The sequence below is a fragment of the Chrysemys picta genome, chromosome 8, assembly GCF_011386835.1.
Source record: "Chrysemys picta bellii isolate R12L10 chromosome 8, ASM1138683v2, whole genome shotgun sequence".
Taxonomy (NCBI): Eukaryota; Metazoa; Chordata; order Testudines; family Emydidae; genus Chrysemys; species Chrysemys picta.
The window spans coordinates 64,069,196-64,092,908 of NC_088798.1; the positions used below are offsets into that span (position 1 = coordinate 64,069,196).

The 23,713-nt window shown below is 52.7% G+C and overlaps 1 protein-coding gene across 1 annotated transcript; it reads right to left on the bottom strand.

The window, feature by feature from the left end:
• Window positions 1-1,777: 1,777 nt before the first annotated feature.
• Window positions 1,778-19,118, bottom strand: MYOC (myocilin). The gene is made up of 3 exons (XM_005302822.4): window positions 18,434-19,118; window positions 7,540-7,668; window positions 1,778-5,060 (listed from the first exon to the last, which is right to left on the bottom strand). The coding sequence occupies exons 1-3, from the start codon at window positions 19,023-19,025 to the stop codon at window positions 4,273-4,275; spliced, it is 1,509 nt and encodes a 502-aa protein (XP_005302879.3). The 5' UTR covers window positions 19,026-19,118; the 3' UTR covers window positions 1,778-4,272.
• Window positions 19,119-23,713: the final 4,595 nt, after the last annotated feature.

The following is a 23,713-nucleotide window of genomic DNA, read 5'->3' on the forward strand; positions in this document are numbered from 1 at the left end:
AGCTACAGCGTGTCCCTGAAGAGGTAAACAGTAAACCAGAGTCAGACGGAGCCCAGGCAAATGGTGTGCTTACGTTACTGGGGTGTCTTGGGGGGCAGCATAGGTCCTGGGGGCCTAGGGCACTGGGCCACAGGGTCTCTCTTCCATGAAGGGGTGTCAGACATACAGAGAGGCCAAAGAAGAGGCCATGCTGGAGCCTACTCAGACCAAGGGAAGCTTAAAACCACACGAAGGGCAGACAAGTTCTCCCACAATTCCCCAGGACAAATAGCAGCCCACTTAATGCAGCACAAAGACTCATGGGATGTGCCCCAGACGCCCTAGCACCACACCCAGAGGAATGTAGTTGCAGTGAGGATGCAGTAACTGTAGGGTGACCAGACGTCCCAATATTATCGGGACAGTCCCGATTTTAGGGGACTTGTCCCGCGTCCCAACCTTACATCAGTCAGGACGCCCACTCACCGCTTCCTGGGGCAGCTCCTGGTGCCCACCCACCCGCAGGAGTGCCACATGCTGCAGGGGCGGGGCTTGCAGGTGCCGGGAGCGGGCAGAGAGCCCTCCGCCTCCCCACCCCCGACTTGCTCCGTGAACCTAGGAGTCAGAGGGACCAGCCTGCCGGATGCTTCCCAGGACGGGAGCTGCCCCAGGTAAGCACCGCTGGGACTCCCTATCTCACCCCCTGGCAGGTCCCTCAGGCTCTTAGGGTGGGGGGGCTTTGCATGCTGCTGGTGCCTGCAAGCCCCGCTCCGCGGCTCCAGCAGCTCCCATTGGCGCTTTTCACAGCCAATGGGAGCCACCGAGCTCGCACTTGTGGTGGGCACAGCACATGGAGAGTCTGGAGACTCCCCTCGCCGTTCTCACCATAGGAGCCAGAGACCTCCCAGGAGGGCTGGTGAGTGCGGCTAGGGAAGGGGGTAGGGTGTAATGGAGTGAGTGTGTGGGGGGCGCTGGGTTGTGAGGGTGTGGAGGGCGCTGGGCAGTGGGGGAGGTTTGTGTATTTTAGGGTGCTAGACAGTGGGGGCCTGTTGGGGGGGGGGGTGCTGGGCAGTGGGGGAGATCTGTGTGCGTCAGGGCACTGGGCAGTGTGGGTCTGTGGGGCATTGTGTAGTTGTGGTGGTGGGGCTGTGGAGAAGGGCACTGGGAGGGAGGAAGTGAGGGAGGGGAAATCTGTATTGGGAAACTAGCGAGTTGTGGGGGTTCTGTGTGGGGTGCTGGGCAGCTATGGTGGGGCTGTGGGCAAGGGAGCGCTGGGCAGAGTGTGTGTGCAGCACTGTGCATTTGTGGTGGAAGGGGTGTAGGGGGGCTCTGGGCATAGTGGATCCAGGGGGTGCTGGGCAGGGGAGCTGTGTGGCACAGCATGGGCCCACCCTCAACAGGAAGGGGCACACTGGTAGCCCAGGGCCAGGCGGACCAGTGTGCCTCTGGCTCCAGTCAGAACTGTGCACCTGTGTCTGTCTGTCTCCCCTCCTTCCTCCCCCCCACTCGACCAATGTGTCCTAATATTACACTCTTGCGATCTGGTCACCCTAAGTAATTAGGTATGGCTTTGCAGTGGGGTTGCTCATGGCTGGGCTGGGCTATGCCAGATGCCCATCTCCTGGGTGCCAATCAATGAGGCTATGCCTATAGATGCAAAAGAAAATTCTGTCAGTTGTGCTTTTGGCCAGAGGCTGTCCAGAAATACTGGGGTTAGTTCCCCTGCTCAAAGGGGCCGTTTGCTCCCGGGTGATGTAGAGAGAGGTGAGTTAACATGAAACTTTCCAAGATTTAATGCTGACTTAGACCTTTTTATTTGCTTTTTATACTGAAAGGGCTGACAAGTTATTTCTTTCCATCCCCAATACCGGAGGTCCCCTCAGGATAATCAAATACAGATGATCTGAGGCTCCATCCATTAGGGGTTACAGCTAACATATATTCTACTGACTGTAAAAGGTAATCAACTGATATTTTTAAACCAGTTAATGTTAGGTTCCCAGCTTTCCTGTAATCAGTCAGCTCTCTCTCTACTGCAGGATTTAAGTCTTTCCATTTCTCTGCCTCCTCTTATTCTACAGTGGCATTTGTTGTTGTAGTCATGGTGATATTCCTTCAGTAGATGAAATCCTGGCTCCATTGAAGTCAATGGCAAAGTTCCCCTTGGCTTTAGTAATACCTAGCTCTTATCTACTGACCTTTATAAAGGAGGTCAATATCATCATCCCCATTTTCCAGATGGGGAAACTGAGGCATGGAGCAGGGACGTGACTCAGCAAAGTCACCCAGCAAGCCTGTGGAAGAGGTCAAATTAGAAACCAGTGCCTAAATGGGAGCTGAGCTCCTGAAAATCGAGCCCTGAACTCTCCTGTAAAGGTGGCCTGTAGCCTGAAATTCCCTGCAGCATGTTGCAATGAAAAGAGAAATCTGCCAACAAGAAGCTGCCACTGTGGATTGTTGTGGGGGAGGAGGGTTTATTATCTATTATTATCACAGACTACTTCCACGTAATCATCAGCACATTGGACCTTCGCTTTCATCCAGGAGGCTTCAGTACAACCTGCATGGATTAGGCTTTTAAAGCAAACAGAAAAACCAAGCCAGCTACAGGATTTATACACTAAATACTTTAAATGTGTGTGTTCTTAAAAACACCCGTATGCTTAGCCATACCTGATCTAATGCCATGCCTATCCCAAAGAGTGTCTAAGTTAGTGTAATCAGCGGAGTTATCTGGATTGAGAGCTAGAAACAGCAAGAACAGTTAGACGTTGCTTCTCTTTCTGAGTTAATAACCATAGTCTGGGATAAATAGAGATCTCTTCTATTGCTCACTAGAGTCAATGGGAGACTTTCCATTGACTTCAGTGGATTCGAGATCATGCCTTAAATTCTAGGATCCCATTTTTCATGAACAACCCTCCTTAAATTTATTTTGCTAAAATGTCTAATGACTTAACAGAATTGTGTTAAACAAGTAATGCTTCATTTTTGTCTTTACTGGAATGGGAGCTGAGGCGGCCATGTTTCTTGCAGGTAGGCGGCTAGTTCGGCCAGAGCCCCGCACGCTCAATTGCTATTGTGTAACTGTGTGAGACGCTGAACAGACTCAAAGCCCCTAGAGCGGAATGGCCCTATGCTTAGGTGAGGTGTGAATCATTGGACCTGGCCTCTCTGCAGCTTGGGCCCATCTTTGACTCCTGCTTTAATTACTGGTCAATTGCTGCTGCAGAGCAGTTGCTTATGCTGCAGAGATACCAAGCTGGGTGAGTTCCTGTCTTCTCCTCCCACGTTCTCTGGCTCATGATAATCTGTAGAGGTGGCTGGTGGGCTCCCAGCGGAAGCTTGGTCCCGACAAGGCATGCACTGTGCTTAGGAGGAGAGAGGCTGGCAATGGAAGGGTTTATACGCAGCAGCTGAAAGCTCTCTTGTAGGGTGCCCGCTGCCTGGGATGTCTAGTCATTTTTAACTCCTGCAGCACATTTCTGAGATGCCCCTGCCAAGTCAACCCACTAAGGACCCAATCCAAAGCTCAGTGAAGTCAGCTGGAGTCTTTCCATTGGCTTATTTGGGTGTTGGAGCTAGGTCTTTAGGCCTTGATGTTCTCCTACTGAATCTGGGTGTGACACAACTTTGCAGAATCTGCTCCTGTCAACGCCGCCTTGGCTAGTGCCTGGTGTTGACTGCATAGCACATTCCCCTTGTCTCAGCTGATGCTGGGCAGGAATATGGTTGGCTGATGAAGTTAGTACCCAGCCACCTCTCTCCCCTAAAATATTATTAGCCTCCTTCCATGAACGGTTTGGTCTGCTTGGCTGGAATCAGTGTCTTTTAGCCAAGGGCGCAGGCAGGTTTAGTCATTCTAGATCTATGCAATTGGCCCACACGCTCCAAATGTTGCATAACCCTGAACAACTTGTTACTTTTTTTCTACATGGTCCAAATTCATCCCGTGTGTAATTCAGAGAGAGGCAAGGGGAATGACGCCAGGGCTGTAAATGCCTATTGCACGTACGTTCCCAAGTGGCGCAAAGTTATTCCCACTCTATTGTTATTTGAGCCCCACTGGTGCTCTCAGAATATGAACCTCCGATCTAGGGCAAGGCCTGGAGTCTTTGCCCAGTTCAATGAGCGCTCTGCCTGAGTAAGGGGCTCAGGGCTGAGTCTAAGGAAAGCTCAGGAAGAATAGGAAGAGCAAGTGTATGAGATTGACAGCTGGCTAGACTTGCCCCTAGCCCACGAGCTGCTAGTTAGCAATGAGCATGGCGTGTCCTCCTCCTGCCCTGAGGCTCCTCATATCGTGGAGAGTCTGATGTCATAGGTGACCATGTTGAAATTGTCCCAAGCGAAGAGCTTTCTCTCCGTGGGGTTGTAGTCCACCATGCTGCTGTACCCATAGCGGTTCTCGAAGCGGATGCTCAGCGGCTCGCTGGTGCTGGTGGCCGTGTGGTAGGCAAAGTTGACGGTGGCATCTGGGGCTGAGTAGCTACTGATGGTGTACAAGGTGCCACAGATCATAAAGGAATTGGCCACGGCCTGCTTGCGGATGTTGGTTTCCCAGGTCTGCTCAACCTCCAGTGTCTCTGGATCCAGTTTGGAGAGGACGATGGCCCCTTTGGCCTTGTCTGTGCTGTATGTCACCCACAGCCCCATCTCATCAACAGCTAGGTCAATGTCTGTGTACCCACCCCAGGAATAGGGGAATTGGCCATGGTAGCCAGCACTGGGGATGTCCTTTTGGACTGTGATCGTTTCTGTCTTCAGGTTGTACTTGGCCACCGTCCTGGACTTGCGCCGCTGGAAGTACAGGGAGCCCCTGTATATGATGGCTCCAGTGCTCTCCATGGACCGGGGCAGGACGTGAACCTTGGAGGGATAGCCCTTCATGAACTGATCAGCGTCGTCATATTCAAAGACCTGGCGGATGTCAGTGCCAATGGCATCGACTCTCCAGGTGGTCTCGCAGGTGTAGGGGGGAACAGGATCTGGGTCCTTCATCCACACGCCATACTTGCCAGCAATAGTTTCAGCCCTGCGGAAGGTCACAGGTTCCCCCACCCAGACCAGCTCTCCACACCCTGCTAAAGGAAGAAAAAAATAATTCAGTTATTCTGTCTGTCACCAGTGGTAGATTTCCTACCAAAAGGCTAAAATCCACAAAAGCCACACTCACCCAGCAATAACTAGCAGGAAAGATCATTTACTGGATTCTAAATAAGTAAATCATTCCATGAAGCTGATGGAGGAGATACCCCCTCAATTTACCAACAGCAGCCTTCCAGCACTTATCAACACACCGGCATTGCCCCCTAGGCTATGCTCCTAAGCAGTGCAGGCAGACAGAAAAAAGAGGAGAGGACAAGGAGAAAAGAAGCAGGAATGATTGTCTGTGAAGAGAGATGGGCGGGGGGGGGAGGTGAATAGTTTGGAAGGGGATTTCGCAGCATGGACTTTTTTGCTCTAGTGATATTTAAAGGTTTTCATGATGTGGTTAAGATGAAAGACCAAGATGTTCATTTTTTTTTTCCAAGTGGGACCTCAGCTGCAATAGCCCAGGTACTGTGTTTTAATAGACCCACTTGGGTTTCCTAGTAACATTTCAGGTAGGACGGGCAAGCATCCGCAATATGAACTCTGATCTGATGAGGCAGCTGCAAAGAGTCTCAACCGTTAAATCCTAGTTTTAAAAATGGCTCCTGACTTCCAGCCAGTGGAAGTCAGAAGCCAAGGGTGGAATGTCCTGGGGACCTATTTTATTTCTGAAAGGCAGAGGCTGGGTTGCAGGGCTTAGATGGACAATGTATAAAGCACCAGCATGGAGGAAAACAGTTTCAGGAAACCAGCCCAGAAAGAGTAGGAGTCTTTGGCCATGATGAACAAAGTCAATGAGAGGCAAGCTCAGAGGGTGCTTTAACAATTCTCCTGCCCACCATCTGCTACCACCCTTCCTTAGTGGACTTCACCAGCGGTGTTCCTTTCGATGGCCAAAGAGATAGTTTACAAACAGTAGGAGGCCTTCCCTTTCCCCTGTCATACTCCGTCTAACAGCACCAGACACAGGTACGTGAACTGGGACTGGGAATGGACCCCAGGCCTCCTGTGTTCCAATGCAGAGCACTTAGCTACATGCCACTCAACCAGCACCATCCCTTCCATCGCTCTACCTCTCGGATTAAAAAACAGGTCAGTGACCCCTTCCAGGTGCTGACATAGCTGTGGACAGTGCCCGATCTGTCTTGGTGGAGGCCCATTGTGGTGTCACACCAAAGCTGAATCCAGGGCTTGTTTCCATTCTGCATGGGCCATAAGGCCATTTTTGGTATCGCCAACCCGGCAGATTCCAAAATCCTGAGTCTGACCCTCCACAATCATGAGATTATGGTTTTAAACAACTTTTGTGGCTGCTTCCTCTTTGCCTTGGGGTTTTTGGGCCTTTCGTGGGTTCTCGCTTCACCTTTTCAAGCTTTCCTCCACTGCCGTGCAGGCTAGAATCATATTTATTTAAAGTAAAGCTGAGCTGCTCATGCCTACAGGAGCTGGGACTTTTGGGAAAATGCCCAAGTGTGTGCAAAGTGACAAAAGCTGGCAGCACAGCAGGGATGGGCTAATCAAAGAAAAGTGATTCAAGTTCACAGTTTGTTGCTTAACCAATAATAACAGAAGGAAACATGGCATGGCACCACTGACCTCATTTTAAGAGCAGCCTCCTGATTCTATTAGCTCTTACAGCTAGGGGGAAATCCCCATAAGTTGTGTACTAAGTGTTATGCTTTATTATTTAGAGATGGGCCTGACCCCTGGATTCCGAGTGATCCTGAATTGCAGAGTGGTGGACATGCAGACCCTGCTCTTAATTTTGTATTTAGAGTCCTCTCTGATGTAGTTGTTCGGGGACTGCCTAAGGACAGCGTCAGTGAGTGCCTGAGAAAGTTGGCCCAAAGAGACTGAGTCATTTCCAGCGGACAAGTTCAGCTCTGCTCCGTTCTCTGCCGTGGGGCTAGGGTGACCAGATAGCAAATGTGAAAAATCAGGAGAGGACGTGGGGGGTAATAGGCACCTATACAAGAAAAAGCCCCAAATATCGGGACTGTCCCTATAAAATCGGGACATCTGGTCACGCTACGTGGGGCAGACCTGCGGCTGGGCAGATTCCAGCCTGGGCTCATGGTCTGGAGGTGTTCACAGTGAGTCTGGCTGCTGGAGCAGGGGTTTGAACTCTCTTCTTGGGTCTGGCACAAGGTGGCCATATCCTTGCCTGGATTGCTTGGGGTTCAGCAAAGGACAGGACAGACAGGGTGGCCAGGGTAAGGTGGGGAAATGGGACGAGAGAAGGAGACAGAATAAGAAGCAATGATGAAATAGAACCAGATAAAGGAGCTGAGAGGCAGAGAAGCTGATATTCCCCAGCTAGGCTCTTCCCTGGTGCGGAGAGTGAGGGCGACAGTATAAGAGAGAGGGTGGGGGAGGAGAAGAAAAGCGACTGCAGCGATGGTGCTAGAAGGACGAGGCCTAGCTCTATGAACCTGCAAGGAGGGAAAGGCATCAAGGTGATCTTTGTACCAGTGGCCGTGTCCCCAGTGGCAGGGTGGCTGGAGGAGGGGTGCTCCTCGAAGACGCTGGAAGCGGGCACCTCCGTCAGCTCAGATTTCAGCTCCTGATAGTCAAAACTCTCCATATCCCACTTGGAAACTGCAGGGAGGGATGGGAATAGACACGGTGAGGGTGGTGACAGGAACAGGGTGAGGACACAGCTCAGTGAAGCGTAGAAGTGTGTGTACACGCTCCTGGGCATTGCCAGACATGCCCTCTCAGCCGGGCACACACACAAGCACAGTTGCACACTTGATTACGCGCAATCTCTTTCACACGCACTCAGCAATCCACTAGCCCTGCCATTAGCATGGTACTGTACAGGGGTCAGCATGCTTCTCCCTTGTGTTCTGGGAGCTGGAGAGCAACCTTTCTTTGAATCCAAACACTGTTCCTCCCTGCCCCCCACATAGCAACGTCAGCACTCGGTGCTGATGTCACAACCCCATAGTAGGCAGGGGATGGGGGGGGGGGGGCAATCTGTCCCCTTAGAGGTCTCCTCATTCAGCCCAACCCACATTTGGCTGGCCAAAATAGCCTCTCCCCATCATGCCAAGACCTGCCCTGTCCTGGAATAATGAGCAGTTATTATTTAGTTGTATTATCCTAGCACCTAGGAGCCCCAGTCACACCCCAAGGCTGCATGTGTGATAGGAGCTGTACTGTAGCATCTAGGAGTGTCAGTCATTGACCAGCATCCCACTGTGCTAGGTGCTGTACAGTGGGTATTACAGTAGGGCACCTGTCCCGGATCAGGCCGCTAACTCTATTCTCCTACAGCTGATGGTATGTGTGCCCATGCCTGGCACTCTGTAATGCTCCCCTGTGGGTCTGTCACACTGTGCCCAGCCCTTTGCAAGCACTATTTTTTACCCACCTTCAGCGCAGGTCAGGGAAGCTACTCTGCTCGGTCTTCAAACAACGTTTGCCTTTGCAGTGAAAGTTCTGCTTGCAGCCAGGACGGCATGTGTGCCACAGGCGTCTCTGGCTTTGTGGATGCTTGTTACGGTTTTACACTGCTGCCGAGGTCTAGATGCAGTGTCATCCAAAAATCCATACCAGCTACTGGCAGAAGTATCGGATAGCTCCCCTATTTCTGCTCGCTGGTAGAGAATGAACATGCAGTGGCTTCAAAAGGGACCAACCCTGGAGACTTTGCTTCTGTGTAAAACAAACATTCAACTCTCTTCAGATTCCTGCTTAATGTCAGCGGGCACTGGGGTACAGCAGTGGGCAGGAAGGGTCTTTCCTTCCTTCAGAAAGTCACTGTCAGGACAAGTTCAAGGCTTGTTAGTAGCATAAATCTAACTCACTGCACACCACCAGCAGTGTCCTCAGTTCCTCTTTCATTCTGTCCACTGAGCTTGTCCGCTCCATTTGTGTGACAAGGCAGCACATTGGAGCTAACTGGTGTCTCGCTGGCTGAATGGAGCCAGGGGACTCAAGCAGACTCAGCGAGGAGTGACAGTAGGGAAAGGAGCAAGGCTGTACAGCTGTAGCTGTAGCAAAGTCTAGTGTGTTGGGGTTTCTCTTACAGGGTCCCCGAGGAACATGATTCTAATTGTAAGCATGTTGCAGTGACACTTGTTCCCTTCTGGATGAATGTTGTTATCGAAAATAAATTATCTTTAATACAGGTAACACTGGGAGCCTAACAACTTGGATAACGTCCCCAGCATTACATGGAGAATTCCAACTGACAGGTCAGGTCCAGCTATTTATTACCCATCCGAAACTGTTTTAACTTAGCCATGCTGGAAATCCAAAGGGCAGAGAAGGCAATGGCAACCCCCCACAGGCTTCTGTGTAAAACAAACATTCAACTCTCTTTTGAACCAGTCGCTTCAGCTCCTAGTGCCAGGGCCTGTTCAGCATACAGTGAGATTTCAAACCGAGATCTGACCAGTTGCAGGGGTGCATTTTAAAACTCCCACTGGAGCAGATTTAGGCCATCCCTGAGGGCTTTTAGTATCAGATGTCTGGCCAGCGCTTTGGGACGAAAGGAGCTACGCAGTATAAATGCAAGACACCGTAGTTATGAGTTTGACGGTCATGACTTCTCACAATTCCCTGTTTAATTCTAATGCGTGGCAAAGTGTTGTTGTGACCGGCATCCTAGTGAGGGCCAGCTATGGTCACTCAATGAGGGTGAACTGCAAAAGATGGGGCAGCCAGACTCCCAAAAGCTGGTGGATATTCCAGTACTTAGATTTACCAAGCTAGCATAAAACAGCTTCTTTATTACTTTACTGGTTACTCAGAAGTCCAGATAACACAGTTCCCTTAAAGTGATCCAGCCTCAGGCCTCCATCCAGGTACCCATGTCAAATATGATGAAAATTTCTGTAAATCTTATGTCATCATATAAAAGAAAAGGTTCTACCAATCCCAAAGGATCGGACACATTACTCCCTAAATTATTGAATATTCCAGATCTTACCCAAATGCACTCTACAGCCAATTCTTATTAACTAAACTAAAATTTATTAAAAAAACGAGAGAGAGAGAATGGTTGATAACCGAGATGGTGAGCTTTGTAGTTCCAAAGAGTTCCTTTAGAAGTCAGTTCATAAGTTATAGTCCAATGTCCAAATTTCATATTCAGGTCATACCAGCATAACTGGGACCTCAGTCTTGTGACTCAAACTTCCCCAGATGAAGCTTAAGCAGATCTGAGATGACAGAATCAGGACCCAAGGATCTTTTATACAATTTCATGTTCTCTTTGACAAGCTGGGAGTTCCTCCAGGAACAAAAGGTAATTAGGCTGATTTGAAGGAGGTCCATCACCAGTACTTAACTATAGAATTAACATAAGGCAATTTGCTTATTCCTCCACTATTCACAGTACATTTCAAAGAGAGATGAATATCGAGATATCCCGTGTTTACAATTCATTTAAATGCTAAGATGTTCTTTTGATCACTGAACTATCAGAATACAGCCTAGACAGGGACTGTTGATTACGTTGTGGACCCTAGGCGTGCATATATATATATATATATGTAAAAACACAAACATTATCTCCCCACACTTCTTTTGAGGGTTATTTAATTTGCAGGATGTTTAACCCTTTCTGGCCATGCGTCACAGTTGTACTTTCAGCTTCCCTTGAAGGGAAAACTGCACACTTACAACTAACTCATTTCTGCATAGTGCACCCTCCTGCTTTATGCCTGACATAGTTTTAGGACTGGAAAACCTCCCTAGGGGCTCATTAGCAGTAGCTGACTCCAGCCGCAGGTATTTCAAAATTGGCCCTGGGACAAATTGACCAGCAGCTGATTTTCCAGAAAATGAACCCAGACTTGCAGCGGGGAGGGGAAATACACTTGCCCTGTAGTTTTAAAAGCGATCATTCCATAGGCTCTCTACAAAGCGCAGCCAAAGAGCCTGGGTTTCTCATTCTTTTGGCCATGTGAGCCCCAAGTAGGCAGGGCACATAAGCGTGCCTAACTTTAAGCATGTGAGTAATCCATTGAGATCAGTGAGACTACTTGTGAAATTAGGCCTGAATTTAAGTAACTTGTGGCCATGGAGAATAATTTTACACTGGGATATTAGAGAAAGAGCTATATATCACCAAAGTGTGTGTGTGCTATCTGAACATGGATCTCCGTTTCACAGCTGGCCCCTCCCTATAAGTGAGTCAAACTCAATTCTGCAGGTCCTAAAAAGACCCACGGAACAGAGATCTGCTTTCAGGGGCTGGCTCAGGTTTGCCAATCCTTTTGGCCACCAAAATATTGGCATTTCCCTCTTGACCACAGTGCCTCCTACAGTGTTGGAAGAGAACTGCAGGCTAATTGGACTCACCCAAAGGTTTAGTCTGACAAGTGGTGATGCTGGTATGGGCCTGGGGACCATCTTTGCTGGTTACTCCTCGGGCCACAGGTCAACCCATTCAGCCCTGAGCTATGATAGCACAGGAGTAAATGGATATCTCGCCAGCACCAGTGTGAAAAGCCGAACAAAGCCCACTTAACAGCAGGGTTCTATCTCAGTGCTGAGTGATAATCCTGCCCCGCCCACAGAAGGTGCAGGAGGCCTCCTCTACCCCCCGCAGAGTTTAGCTGGGCTTTGTGGGCACTGAGTGGATGCTGATTCTCAGTATCCTGTGTCCATCATCACCAGAGACAAGCACCATTGCTCTCCATTGGGGGTGGAGCCTATCTTTCTGGCTCTCCGTCCCCCTCTAGTGGCTGGACTATGTAGGGGTTTATGAATCCGTTACTAGCTTTGAGCTAATAGAGCTGGGGCTTTAGCTCAAGTAGTCAAGGGTTGCAGTTTGCAGCTTCTGAGGCCCCCTGGGTTCAATCTCCACTCTCAATTACCTGCCCCCACCCTGAGAGTTGGGGAGGCATGCAGGCACAGCCCCAGAACAACAGCAGAGGACGCAAAGTGCCTAACTGCTAGCCCAGCAAGGCCAATGTGTGTTTGGTTTTCAGATGGTACAGGGACAGTTAAGAGGGGGATAAAGTGGAAATAATGTTTATTTATTTTGCTGCTGTTAGCAGGTCCTAGTGGCCCTTTAAGGGAAACTCAGATCAGTTACAGCCTGGCTGCCTGAGTCAGCCCAGGCCAAGGGAATTCTGGGGCTCATAGTTCTCACCGGAAGTATGGGATGCTAGGCAACAGCAAGGCCTGCTGGGAAATGGGATGAGGCTATAAAAGAGCTGAGAGTGGGGCTAGCTGTTGGGTGTACTGGGTGTTTTGGGCAAGAAGTGCCCTGACAGAGGTCAGCAGGGGCTGTGTGGCCAGTCTGGGAAGGGGGTGGGTTGGAAAATGAGTGGAAAGGGCTGGAAAAAGAAGGCCTAGAGCAGTGGTTCTCAAACTGTGGGTTGGGACCCCAAAGTGGGTTGTGACCCTGTTTTAATGGGGTCACCAGCGCTGGTGTTAGACTTGCTGGGGCCTGGGCCTGAAGCCAAAGTCTGAGCCCCACCGCCCAGGGTGGAAGCTGAAGCCAGACTGATTCAGCCCTGGGCAGTGGGGCTCACGCTTCTGCTTCCGCCCTGGGTCGTGGGGCTCAGGTTCTAGCCTCCCTGCCCAGGGCTGCAGCCCTCAAGCTTTGCCCCCTCCCATGCAGGGTGGTGGGGGTTGGGCTTTGGCCCCACTGCCTGGGGTAGCAGGGCTCAGGCTTCAATCCCCCTTCCTGGGGTCATGGAGTAATTTTTGTTGTCAGAAGGGGGTCATGGTGCAATAAAGTTTGAGAAACCCTGGTCGAGGATGGGGGCTGTGAAGAGAGGGATGGAAGCAAGAGAAGGAAAGAGCCTGAGCTAGAGAAGTGGGGTGAGTTTGAGGCCTAGTGTGTGCAGATGATCTAGGGGCTTCCAGAGAGGGAGAAAGGAAGCTCCCCCCTTTGCTCTCCTGTATTGAGGTGGGAAGCCAGGGCAGACCCTGGGGGAGGACAAAGGTCTGAGACTCTTCTCAAGAAAAGAGCCCAGGGAGTGCAAAGAGCTGCCCGGGTGTGCTGTGGAAAGGGAGATGGAGACTGTCCTCCAAGGGCAATGGAAGTGGGGCCATGCCAGAGAGGTAAGCCAGACTCCTGCACACCTACTAATGTTCTGGGCTAACATCACCCTGGTGTGCAGGTTTCACCCCTCTGAGCCCATAGGAGCTGTCACTCTGGAGGAGAGTGCCTCCTGTGGGCAGGCAAGTGGTATTGCACCAGGCACTCAATGTAAAAGCAAGGCAAGGCAAGCAGCCTCCTGTTGTGCAGGGTGTGCAGTCTGATAAGAAAGCAGGGGCATTGCAGACACCTGTCTGCAGTACGGGTGCAGGAGTAGGGCCCTCTTCTGTGGCAGTGGGGAGGGCTTCATCATACTTTGCCTCCTGGTGTGTGGGAAGTTCTCTGCCTTTGAGGACCATGCTAGCTCAGGGGCTCTATAAATCCACTTGAGAGACGCCTGTTGGGCTGAGTTATTGGGATGGTATATGTGCAAACAGCAGTGATAGCTGGCTGGAAAGGTATGGGCACTGAACTTCAGCCAGGTCTGAGGGAGAGGCAGAGAGGTGTCCTGTCCTGGGGTGTGTCTAAGCCACGAGAGGAAACAGGTTGCCGACTGCTTGGAGTAAAGGAGTTTCCCAGGGATTTGCTGCCTCCTTCCCCTGCCTCACTCCCAATACAGTCAAGTCACTGACTGGAATGACTCCAAGGGGCAGAAGGGCTGTGAGGGGCTGCTGTCAGGTCACATGACTGAGTACAGTGCTAGGGGGTAACCAGGCTGGTTCAGCCAACCCGCAGGATGTGATCGCTCTGGAGCGTGGTTGCACTTTCTTGTGCCATCTGGAGAGGTTAATGGAGCCTGACGGACCCACAGGTCCCACAGCCTCCCAGCCCTGTGGCCTCTTCCCAGAATGAATTAACTCCACTGGCCAGAACAGAGATGCTAAGAAACCCTCAGCACTTTGCTCTGTTCTGATCAGGGGCAGGGACAGATTTTAAGTGTCCCTCTCCCCAAAGCTTTGGGGGGGGAGTTGGGATTCAAGGGTTCTGTTCAGGCCTGGTTGTAAGGGAAACCCTTAGAACAGGGCCCCAGAGGTAGTTGTAGCGGGACAATGGGCCAGTCGAGTGTCAGAATACTTTAATCACTGGACAGGGCACCATGATCCTCTTTCTTGCTGAGTAGTTTCTACTTTGCATCCAGGGATCCATCAGGGCTGCTCTTGATTATCCCCTCCTGGCTTGGCCAAGTTCTAAGCTAGAAATGTCTGCAGGGAGAAATGCACATGATGGTGTAACTTCAACTTAAAGTGCCTATGGCTTGTGTGTGGGTGTTTGACATCTCAGGAGCCCTGAGATGAAGCAGCAATTCTGTATTTGCCCAGATGAGCTGAAGATGAGACACTTTACAATGGTTCCTGTGACGGCAGAGTGGTGGATTGGTGACTTGGGTGGCACTTCTGTAGACACCGCTGGACGTGGGGAAATAGAGGGAGCTGGACCTCACGGTGTAAATCAACCAAGCTCCTTCGATCTATCCCAGCTGAGGGGCTAGCCCCCTGCATTTTCCTAGCCACAAAACAATGTGTCCATTTCTCAGCCTTGGGGACTCTTATTCAGATTAAGAAAACAAACAAGATCTCCAGGGGAGAGGGAGAGCACACAGCAGTCTGCTCAGTAACACTCTGCAGCTGAACAGAAACACAAAATGACAGCTGTCCCTCAAGGGTCTACAGCTATATTCCCAGTGCCTTACTGATTTGTGTTAAGGTTCCAACCAAATCTTCAGAAGCGGTCACTGAGTTTGTGTTGGCCTTTGTCTGTGTGGGAGCCCTGTGCGTCCCTTGTCAGGAAGGGCAGCGCGCGGCAGCTCCTCATCTATGGTTGACCCGCTAGAGTGCCTAGTGTCTGGGCATGATGTCACGGGGTGGAAAGTGTGGCTGAGCAGGACTGGGCTCACTGGATGGAGCTCGAACGGTGCTGAGTGCCTCAGATACCTGAAGTGGGACAGGCGCAGTGGGATCTGAGTCCTCAGAGGGCCAGGACTTGCTCTCGGGGTGATTCAGCCCTTTTGTGCAGAGGCTGCAAAGCAGCCTAAGGGCCCCCCTTAGGAATATCCCTGCATGGGGGAGGGCACAGCTGCTGTGGCTGGCTATGTGCATCCCTCCTACAGGGTCCTCTGGTGTGGGAGGCATGTCGGAGGGAGGTGGGGACGGCATAGCTGAGGCTTTCCCATAGGCGCTGACTCTGTGGGTGCTCCAGGCTCAAGCACCCACTTAAAAAACCCACTTAAAAAAAATAGGGGGTGCTCAGCACCTGCAGGGCTGGATTAATTTTCTGTGCGCCCCAATGCCTGGACTGTGGCCCTGCTCTGCCTGTGCTCTGCCCCAGCCCTTGTCCGTGCTCAGCCTCTTTCCACCCACACTTAGCCTCTCCGCCCTGAGGCCCCGCCCCTGCTTAGCCTCTTTGCCCCAAGGCCCCTCCACCCCGAGTCCCTGTCCCTGCTTAGCTTCTTCCTCCGCAAGGCCTAGGGTGACCAGGTGTCCGGTTTTCAACCATAACACCCAGTCGAAAAAGGTCTGTGGCGGCTCCGGTCAGCATTGCTGCGGCGCTAAGGCAGGCTAGTCCCTACCTGTGCTGGGGCACCGCGCTGCACCCTGGAAGCGGCAAGCAGGGTCGGCTCCCAGGTGGGGGAGCCACAGGGCTCCGCACATTGCCCCTGCCCCAAGCACCGGCTCTGCACTCCCATTGGCCAAAAACCAGAGCCCCCTCCCACATCTTGAACCCCTCATCCCCAGCTCCACCCTAGAGCCCTCACTCCCTCCTGCACCCCAACCCCTGCCTCAACCCACAGCTCCATCCTACACCCCAAACCCTTCATCCCCAGCCCCACCCCAGAGCCAGCACCCTCAGCTGGAGCCCTCCCACACCCAAACTCCCTGACCCAGCCCGGAGCCCCCTCCCGCACCCTCAACCCCTCATTTCTGGCCCCACCCCAGAGCCTGCACCCCCATTTAGACCCCTCACCTTCTCCCACGCCCCAGCCCAGTGAAAGTGAGGGAGAGTGAGCCACCGAGGGAGGGGGAAATGTGAGCGGGGGTGGGGCCTATGGGAAGGGGTGGGGTCTCGGGGCAGGACTAGGGTGTTCAGTTTTGTGCCAATAGAAAGTTGGAAACCCTACTGAGGCCCTGCCCACTGCTCTCATGGCCAAGGAGGAGGCAGAGAGGCACACACACCAGCAAAAACAAAAGTCAGCACCTGTGGGCTTTCCCACAGTTACCATCAGGAGACACAACCTGCAGGAGAGTTGCTATAGCTGGGATGCTAGTTAGGGCCCCCGTACGGCTGCTCCGACCTGCACTCCAGGTCCAGCACTTCCCCTGTTGGGGGTGTCTGGGAACTGGGAAGTCACTGCTCCCATCCCAAGACTCCATGGGCGGCAGGTGAAGTTTCCCCTGGGGGAGGCTAGCTCCCCGTCCCTCCTCTTCCACTTGCAGCCCCACCCACACTCCACCCTCCCCGCTCACCGTGTGCATCCCTCCTCTCCTCCTTCCCCCCTCCTCCCCACTCACCCCCCCCCGCTGCTCACCACATGCATCCTTCTCCTTCTTCCTGCCTCCTCCCCACTCGCCCCCCCCCACTGCTCACCACATGCATCCCTCTCTCCTCTCCTCCTTCCCCCCTCCTCCCCACTCAGCACTCCCCACCACTGCTCGCCACATGCATCCCTCCCTCCTCTCTGGCCAAGCGGGGCGGGGGGAGGGGAGAGGAGGACGCAGCAAGCAGCAGCGGCCGGGCCAAGCAGGGAGGGGGCCGGTCGGCAAGGAGAGGAGGAACTAGGGTGACCAGATAGCAAGTGTGAAAAATCGGGACAAAGGGTGAGGGGTAATAGCCTATATAAGAAAAATCCCCAAATATTGGGACTGTCCCTATAAAATCAGGACATCTGGTCACCCTAGGAAGAACTGGCGAGCAGTGGCGGGGACCTCCAGAGTGCGGGGTGGAGTGCTGGAGAGGAGCACCCAGGCAGCGGCGGGTGAAGAACGCTGAGCTTTATATGCGCCATGCAGGTTTCCAGGCGGCTGAGGAGGTAGTATCTGCTACTTAGCGTCTGCCATCCGGGTTCACCCGTAATCTCCCTGGGGAGTCCAAGGGACCTGGGAAGCTAAGAAGCAGATACCGCCTCCTCAGCCACCTGGGGAAACTGCATGGCGCATAATAAATAAGCAAAAACTTCCAGCTGAAGCCCATTCCCAGCCAGGAGGGAAAGAAGCGGGGCCACCACGTCCCAGGTGTCTGGCAGCAGGGTGGCGGTGGCTGTGCCAGGGGAGGCTCAGCACGTTCACAGGGAGGAACCGGGGTCTCACTGAGGTTGCAATGTTCTCCTCTGCCTAGCAGCAGGGTTTCTAGGTTCTTGCCTGGCGGGAAGCTCTGTTTAATGCCCAAAATGCTTGCACGTGGGGTGTCTGTCCCATAGCTCCCATCTCGGGTAAGAGCTGTAACCTGCTGGCTCCCAGTTCCATTAATCCCACGTGTCCCAGGCTGCATAGCACAGAAATGGGTCCTCTCCTGCCAGTGGGCTGGTGGAGAAGGGGAAAGGAATTGGAAGGGCAGTGGTGAACTAGGCACGTTGGAGAGAAAGAGATGGGGGAGAAAGCAACACTACAGCTTAGGATATAGTCCCCGGGGCAGGGACAGACACCTGCACAAAGGCACGGCAGAGGGAATGCCAAAGAAAGGCACTTCTGGGCGTCTATCGGTTGGAGCCAGCTTGTCGGTGGGCTTGGCTGCAGCCGAGGGACTGTGTGTGCGTATTGTAACTCTTCCCCTTCTCTGCAGCGGGAGCTGGGCTCTGGCCACTAAGTTCAGATCTGGGTCTCGAAGTGTGGGGGCATCTGGGTCTGGGCTTATCTCTTGCTAGAGCCTCAGCCCTCTTGGGGGGGTGGCTCCCTGGAGTCTCTTGCTGTTGATTGTTGCTACTGAAGCAGCTGGAAGCTCCAAAGGGGATCACAACCCCATTGGGTTAGTTACACGCAGCGAGACGGCCCCTGCCCCAGAAAGTCTACCATCCCAGTGGACGAGAAAAAGAATGGGAGACAGATTAAGTGATGTGCCAGAAAATCTGTGGCAGAGCTGGTAATTGATGCCAGGTCTCCTGGCTCCCAGTCCAGTGCATTAACCACCATCCTTTCCCTTCCAGACAATGGTCTAAGGACAGGAATCTAGGCAAGGGAGACTTATTTCCCACACCCCAACTGTACGCTCCAAGGGACAGCCACACACGTCCAGGTGCAGACTCTGCATGGGCATCCTCTGATGCAAAGGAGACAGCGAGGCCATGTGGCCTAGTGGGGCTCAAAGGGCTGAACCAGGAGTAAGGGAAACTCAGGGTGAGACTGGGTAAGTTCCCATGAACCTTACCTTCTTGGAAGCCTTGCTGGGAGTCCTGGACGGGCGCCTCGCTGACCTGGTGATGCTGGCTGGCCCTCAGCCGAGCTGTCTCCTGGGTGTTGCTCTCCAGCCTCCTTCCCAGCTCAGCTTTTTCCTGCTCCAGTCGCCTCTTCTCCTCTTCCAGGAAGGACTTCTCCTGCCCAAGGGTGCTGTAGGCAGCCTCCAGCCTGCTGATTTGAGACTCCTGCTGGGCTCTCTCCATCCTCAGCCTGTCCAGCTCTCTCTGGAGCTCCGCAGCAGAAGCGGAGGAGCCCCCTGCCCCCAGCGCCATGTGCAGCTGGGTCACCAAGTTCTCCAGGAGGCTCAGCCTGGCCTTGGCTGACTCTAGCTCTGAGCGCTGCATGTTGCTCTCCCTCTGGAGCTCCCGGATGGCTGATGTTGCCTGGCCCAGTTCTGGACAGCTGGCCTCATTCGGGCTGGGGACGGCAAATGAGTAGATGCATCTACCATTCCTGTCATTGGCTCTCCTGAGATGAACTGTGCTCCCCAGAGCCACCCGGGCCAGGCCCACTGACAGCAATAGCCAAATCATGAGCATCTTTGTTATGGATGCTGCCCCCATCAGCACTGCACACGGTACCCGTCAGTGCCTGGGAGAGCAGAGCTGCTTCCTGAGCTGCTGGCTATTGAGTGAGGGACGCCCGCCAGCTCACTGGAGCTTCATTTATACAGCTGGGACTCAGGGTGGGGGGAGGGAGAGGGTTGCTGTGCCAGAGCCATGGAATAACAGGAACCTTCCAGAGCTGGCTTTAGAACTTCTTAAAGGAACAGCATCTCCGATCCCACCTTCCCTCCCGCTCGCAGCCGGACTCTCAGCAAAGAGTGCGGTGGTGTTCAGACTCGAGCAAAGGTTCTACGTGGGGTTGGGGCCTCTGGATGTAAATCAGGAGTTGCTCTGCTGAACGCAATGGGATGATGCTGCTGTAAAATCGGCGCGAGCGAGAGGGGAACAGAGCACTAGGGTTTTCTTTTCCAATGATAACCTGTCACGCTTGCCAGCCCAGAGAATCAGTGTATTTAGGGATGTGAGGGAGGAATTCACACTAGATTGCTGTCTGTAAGAGAGGATGGGCTGGCAGGCAGAGAGCTGGGTCATGCAGGCAGTTGCTGTCTGAGTTGGGTTAAACCTCCGGGTTCTACACATGTAAGGCCTGTGTTTAAAAAACCTGTGTAAGGGGAGGTAGCTAGCTAGCCATCTCAGTACATACCCATACGCTGTTCCCCATATGCTGAAGTAGAGAATTCACTACTATTGGTATCCATGCTAGCGAGATCAAAGCTAGTTCAGGTATGGGTCTCTGTGCTGCAGTCACACACCTTGACTGTGGTGAAGACCTTCCCCAAGAGACAGAGGCTGGGAGAAATGTAGCTTCTTTTTTATCCTTAGCAGTTCTAGGAGCGTCAAATCTGCCCACCTCTGGTTCCGCTGGAGCGTTCATTGGAGGACTCGGATGGGTTAGGATGTTTCTGAACCCTTTGCTGAAGGGATGGGCTTGCTCAAACTTGACCAGCACCAGCCTTTCTCCAGTCCGGGGCAGGTGTGCGAAGCTCAGCATGTTTTTTAACAAGACCATTTGTTTTTTTAACTGCTCAGAATAAAAATCTTCCTCCAGGCACTTGGGTTGCTGCCCCAGCAAGGAGACCATGCATGATCTGGAGAAAATCCACCAAGTATTGAATTAGTGAGTTCTGACCACAGTTAGTGATACTGCCCCCTGCTGGGTGACTGGGGATATTAACCTTTTGTAATCCCACTGCATCTCATGAGACGGCAGTCAGAGGGTGTGACTGGAGCACATGTAGACGTACCCAAGCTAGCTTGGATTTAGCTGGCTCGGGTACAGGTAGCCATGAAGCTGCAGCAGCCTGTGCTTCGATGCAGGCTAGCCGCATGAATAATCACCCAGGTTTCTTGGCAGCTTCACCGCTCCGGTAGCAAAGTTAGCTCAATTCAAGCTAGCTCGGGTTTATCTCCATGAGCTGCATCACTCAGCACTCCTCTGTGCCCGGCCTTTACTGAAAGGCACTGCTGCCAGGTGAGACCATTGAGCATCACGTTACAGACCTGCATTATAAAGCAAAGGGCTGTGAAACGGAATAGCCAATAGGTGGACTAACTCTGGAACATGTTGTTTGTGGCATGACCAATAACCAGCTCACAGCAGGGGTATTAGGAAAAATAGGCTGGACCCTGAAGGCCAGTGGATGGTTGTAGGGCTCCCCTACTTCCCAAGTGAGTATTAGAATGCAGAAAGAAGTACCTCCAAGTAAAAACGCATAACAAAGCATAGCGATGAAATAATGATTCCTCGCTCATGTATGGTGCTTTTCATCAGCAGATCTCAACATACTTTATGAAGGTTGGTTTCATTATCCCAGTTTTACAGATGGGGAAACTGAGGCACATAGTGGGAAAGTGACTTGCCCAAAGTCAGCCAGCCAGGCTAGCGGCAGAGCGGAGAATAGAAGCCAGGGGGTGAAAAATCCACACCCTTGAGTGATGTAGTTCCAATCCAGTGCTTTGTCTACTAGACCGCACCAGTAAACAGCCGAGACTAGAGACTTGTTTGCAGGAAATGTGGAAGCAATCAACACAAAAGTGTCCAACCATAGGTCTGCAGTATTGTACGTGCATTATAGACTCATAGACTTCATTGAGTCTGACCTCCTGTACATTGCAGGGCACAGAACTCTTCCACTCCTGTAATAGATACTCCTGGGGGGATTCTGTGCCACTGCACATGCACAGAATTTATGTCCTCCACAGATGTTTTGCTTTCCTGCAACAAAATGACTTTGACGGAGAAGCAAAGGGAAGCTACAAGAGTTGTCATGCCACCCTCCCCAGCAGTATATTTCAGGGACCCAGGGTAGCCAGCAGAGCGGTAAATCGCTGTGGGGCAGGAGGTGGGACTGGGGAAGACCCGGCTAGTGGCTCCTATCCTGCGCCAGGCTCAGCTTCTAGTCCCAGCTGGGCTGGAGAGGACGGGACTTCCTCTTCTCCTGCACAACATCCAGAGCTGGGTCAGACCCACCAGCTGCAGGAAGCTCTGCAAACTCTCCCTGCCCCCTTCCTGCACCCATTGCTCCTCAGCTGCAGGGGGAGAGGTCCCTGTACAGGTAGCTGCTCCCCCATTCACCCAACCCCCATGCATCCAGACCCTCCTGCCGAGCCTCACCCCCCCACACACTCAGAACCCCGCCCACGACTCCCACTCCTCCTGCACCTGGACCACCCAGACAAGCCACCAGCACCCAGATCCCCACCCCACTGAGCCCCAACCAGCTGCATCTGGACCCCCCCACTGAGCTCCCCCACACCAAACCCCCCCAGCTGAGCTCTAGCTCCCCAGACTCCCCCCGCTGAGCCTCAACCACCTTCACCTGGACCCCCCTGCAGAGTCCCATCACTGTTTCACCCAGAACCCCCCAACAAGCCCCTGTGCATCCAGATCCCCCCTGCACCCAGATCCCCCACTGAGCTGCCCACACCCAGATTGCCCCCCACAAAACCCTCTCAATTCACACCTGGATCCCCCCCACACTAAGCCCCTCCACACTTGGATCCTGCCTTGCTGAGCCTGCCTGCCCGCACCTGGCATGGAGAGGCCCTAGGGTGTTTCTGGGGCAGGCCCATCCTTGCACTGTGTCAGGGTTGGGTGCAGCCTCACTGCTGAGTCCATGTCCTGGGGGGGTGGGAGCTGCACAGTGATCTCCTACCTCTGTGCAGCCGGTGGCCTGTGCTTCCCAATGCCATGCTGGAGCCTCCACATTTATTTGACAGATATAATTTGCAGAATTTTAAAATAGTGTGTGCAGATTTTTTTTTTTTTTGGCGCAGAAGTAAATAGACCCCTAACCTGTGGTTGAGTTAGCAAAGTCCTCAAATCATAGTTTAAAGACTTCAAGTTACAGAGAATCCACCATTTACTCTAGTTTAAACCTGCAAGTGACCTGTGCCCCATGCTGCAGAGGAAGGCGAAACCCCCCCAGGGTCTCTGCCAATCTGACCTATGGGAAAATTCCTTCCGGACTCCAAATCTGGTGATCAGTTAGATCCTGAACACATAGGCAAAACTCACCGTCCAGACACCTGGGAAAGAAATCTCTGTAGTAACTCAGAGCCCTCCCCATCTAGTGTCCTGTCTCCAGCAGTTGGGGATTTTTGCTACCGGCAGTCGCCAAAGGGCCATTAAATGCAACCATATTGCAAAGGTGTGTTGCTTTGTATGCAAATTGCAAATATATAGGTACCCCCATATAAAAGCATATAGTTAGAGAAGAAAGCAGTGATGCAGAAACAGAGCTCTTTGCTCGGTCACAGTACAGTTACACAGCCAAGTGGTTGTGTACAACAAATCGGTTTGATACTGGAAATAAATAAACACAGAGTGACTCTCCAAATAGATACTGGAGTTATAAATTAAAATAAATAAATAAAGGGCAATGTAAGCCCAGCAGGTGTGTGAAAGATGATTGACATCACAGCATTGTCTGGGAGATTGTAGTGGGGCGGATTGGCCGCCCACAGACCTGGAAGGGGAGGAGCCCTTCATTGAACCCTGGTGGGCGAAGTCACGCCATGCTAAACCCTCCCGCCAGAAGTTAGTGAGCAGGAGCGGAAGTACAAAAGGTGGGCCGGAGAACTCAGTTGGGAGGTAGCCGCCGGAGAAGCCAGATGCCTCCTGTGAGCTCCTGAGCTGGGAGGCTGCTGCAGACCCCAAGGGAGCCAAGGACTGGCCAGGGCCATTTACAGATCCGAGCACGGAGGAGCTGCAAGCGCTGACAGAGGCCTTCTTCCCGGATGACCCTCTACAGAGCCAGGTACACCCTGAGGGGGAGTTAGGCAGTGGCCCCGGGGGAGCCGACCCCTGTCTGGCTGCAATGTTGACAGCAAGTGAGTCAGTGCATTGTAGTCGGGATCCCCGCTGACCCAGTGGCAGACCGCTCTGGCACTGCTAGGGCCCTGGGCCGGGATGCAGTGAAGTGGGTGGGCTGGCATCCTCCCTGCCACCCCAATCCGTGGGTGGCAGTCTCCCCATCTCTTAGGCGAGAAGCCTGCGCTTGTTGGCCCTCTGACAGAATTAGGAGGCCCGACTGTTTGCCGCTCAGCCTGAGTGCAGGCCTGAGCCAGAGACTCTTTGCTGCCCTGCCCCGACCAGGGGCTGGGACTCCGTAACTGTGTTTGTTGTTTGGCCCTGATCACAGGCCTGAGCTCACGTCTCCCATCGCCCCACTGATTCCCCATGT

What these genes read in the sequence shown, in the direction of transcription:
- MYOC (XM_005302822.4), bottom strand. Translation starts at nt 19,025, where the DNA reads ATGGGGGCAGCATCCATAACAAAGATGCTCATGATTTGGCTATTGCTG. An exon ending in CCAGCAAGGCTTCCAAGAAG is followed by an intron (nt 7,669 to 18,433) that starts GTAAGGTTCATG and finishes CCCTCCCTGCAG; the next exon opens with TTTCCAAGTGGGATATGGAG. An exon ending in CACTGGGGACACGGCCACTG is followed by an intron (nt 5,061 to 7,539) that starts GTACAAAGATCA and finishes TTCTTCCTTTAG; the next exon opens with CAGGGTGTGGAGAGCTGGTC.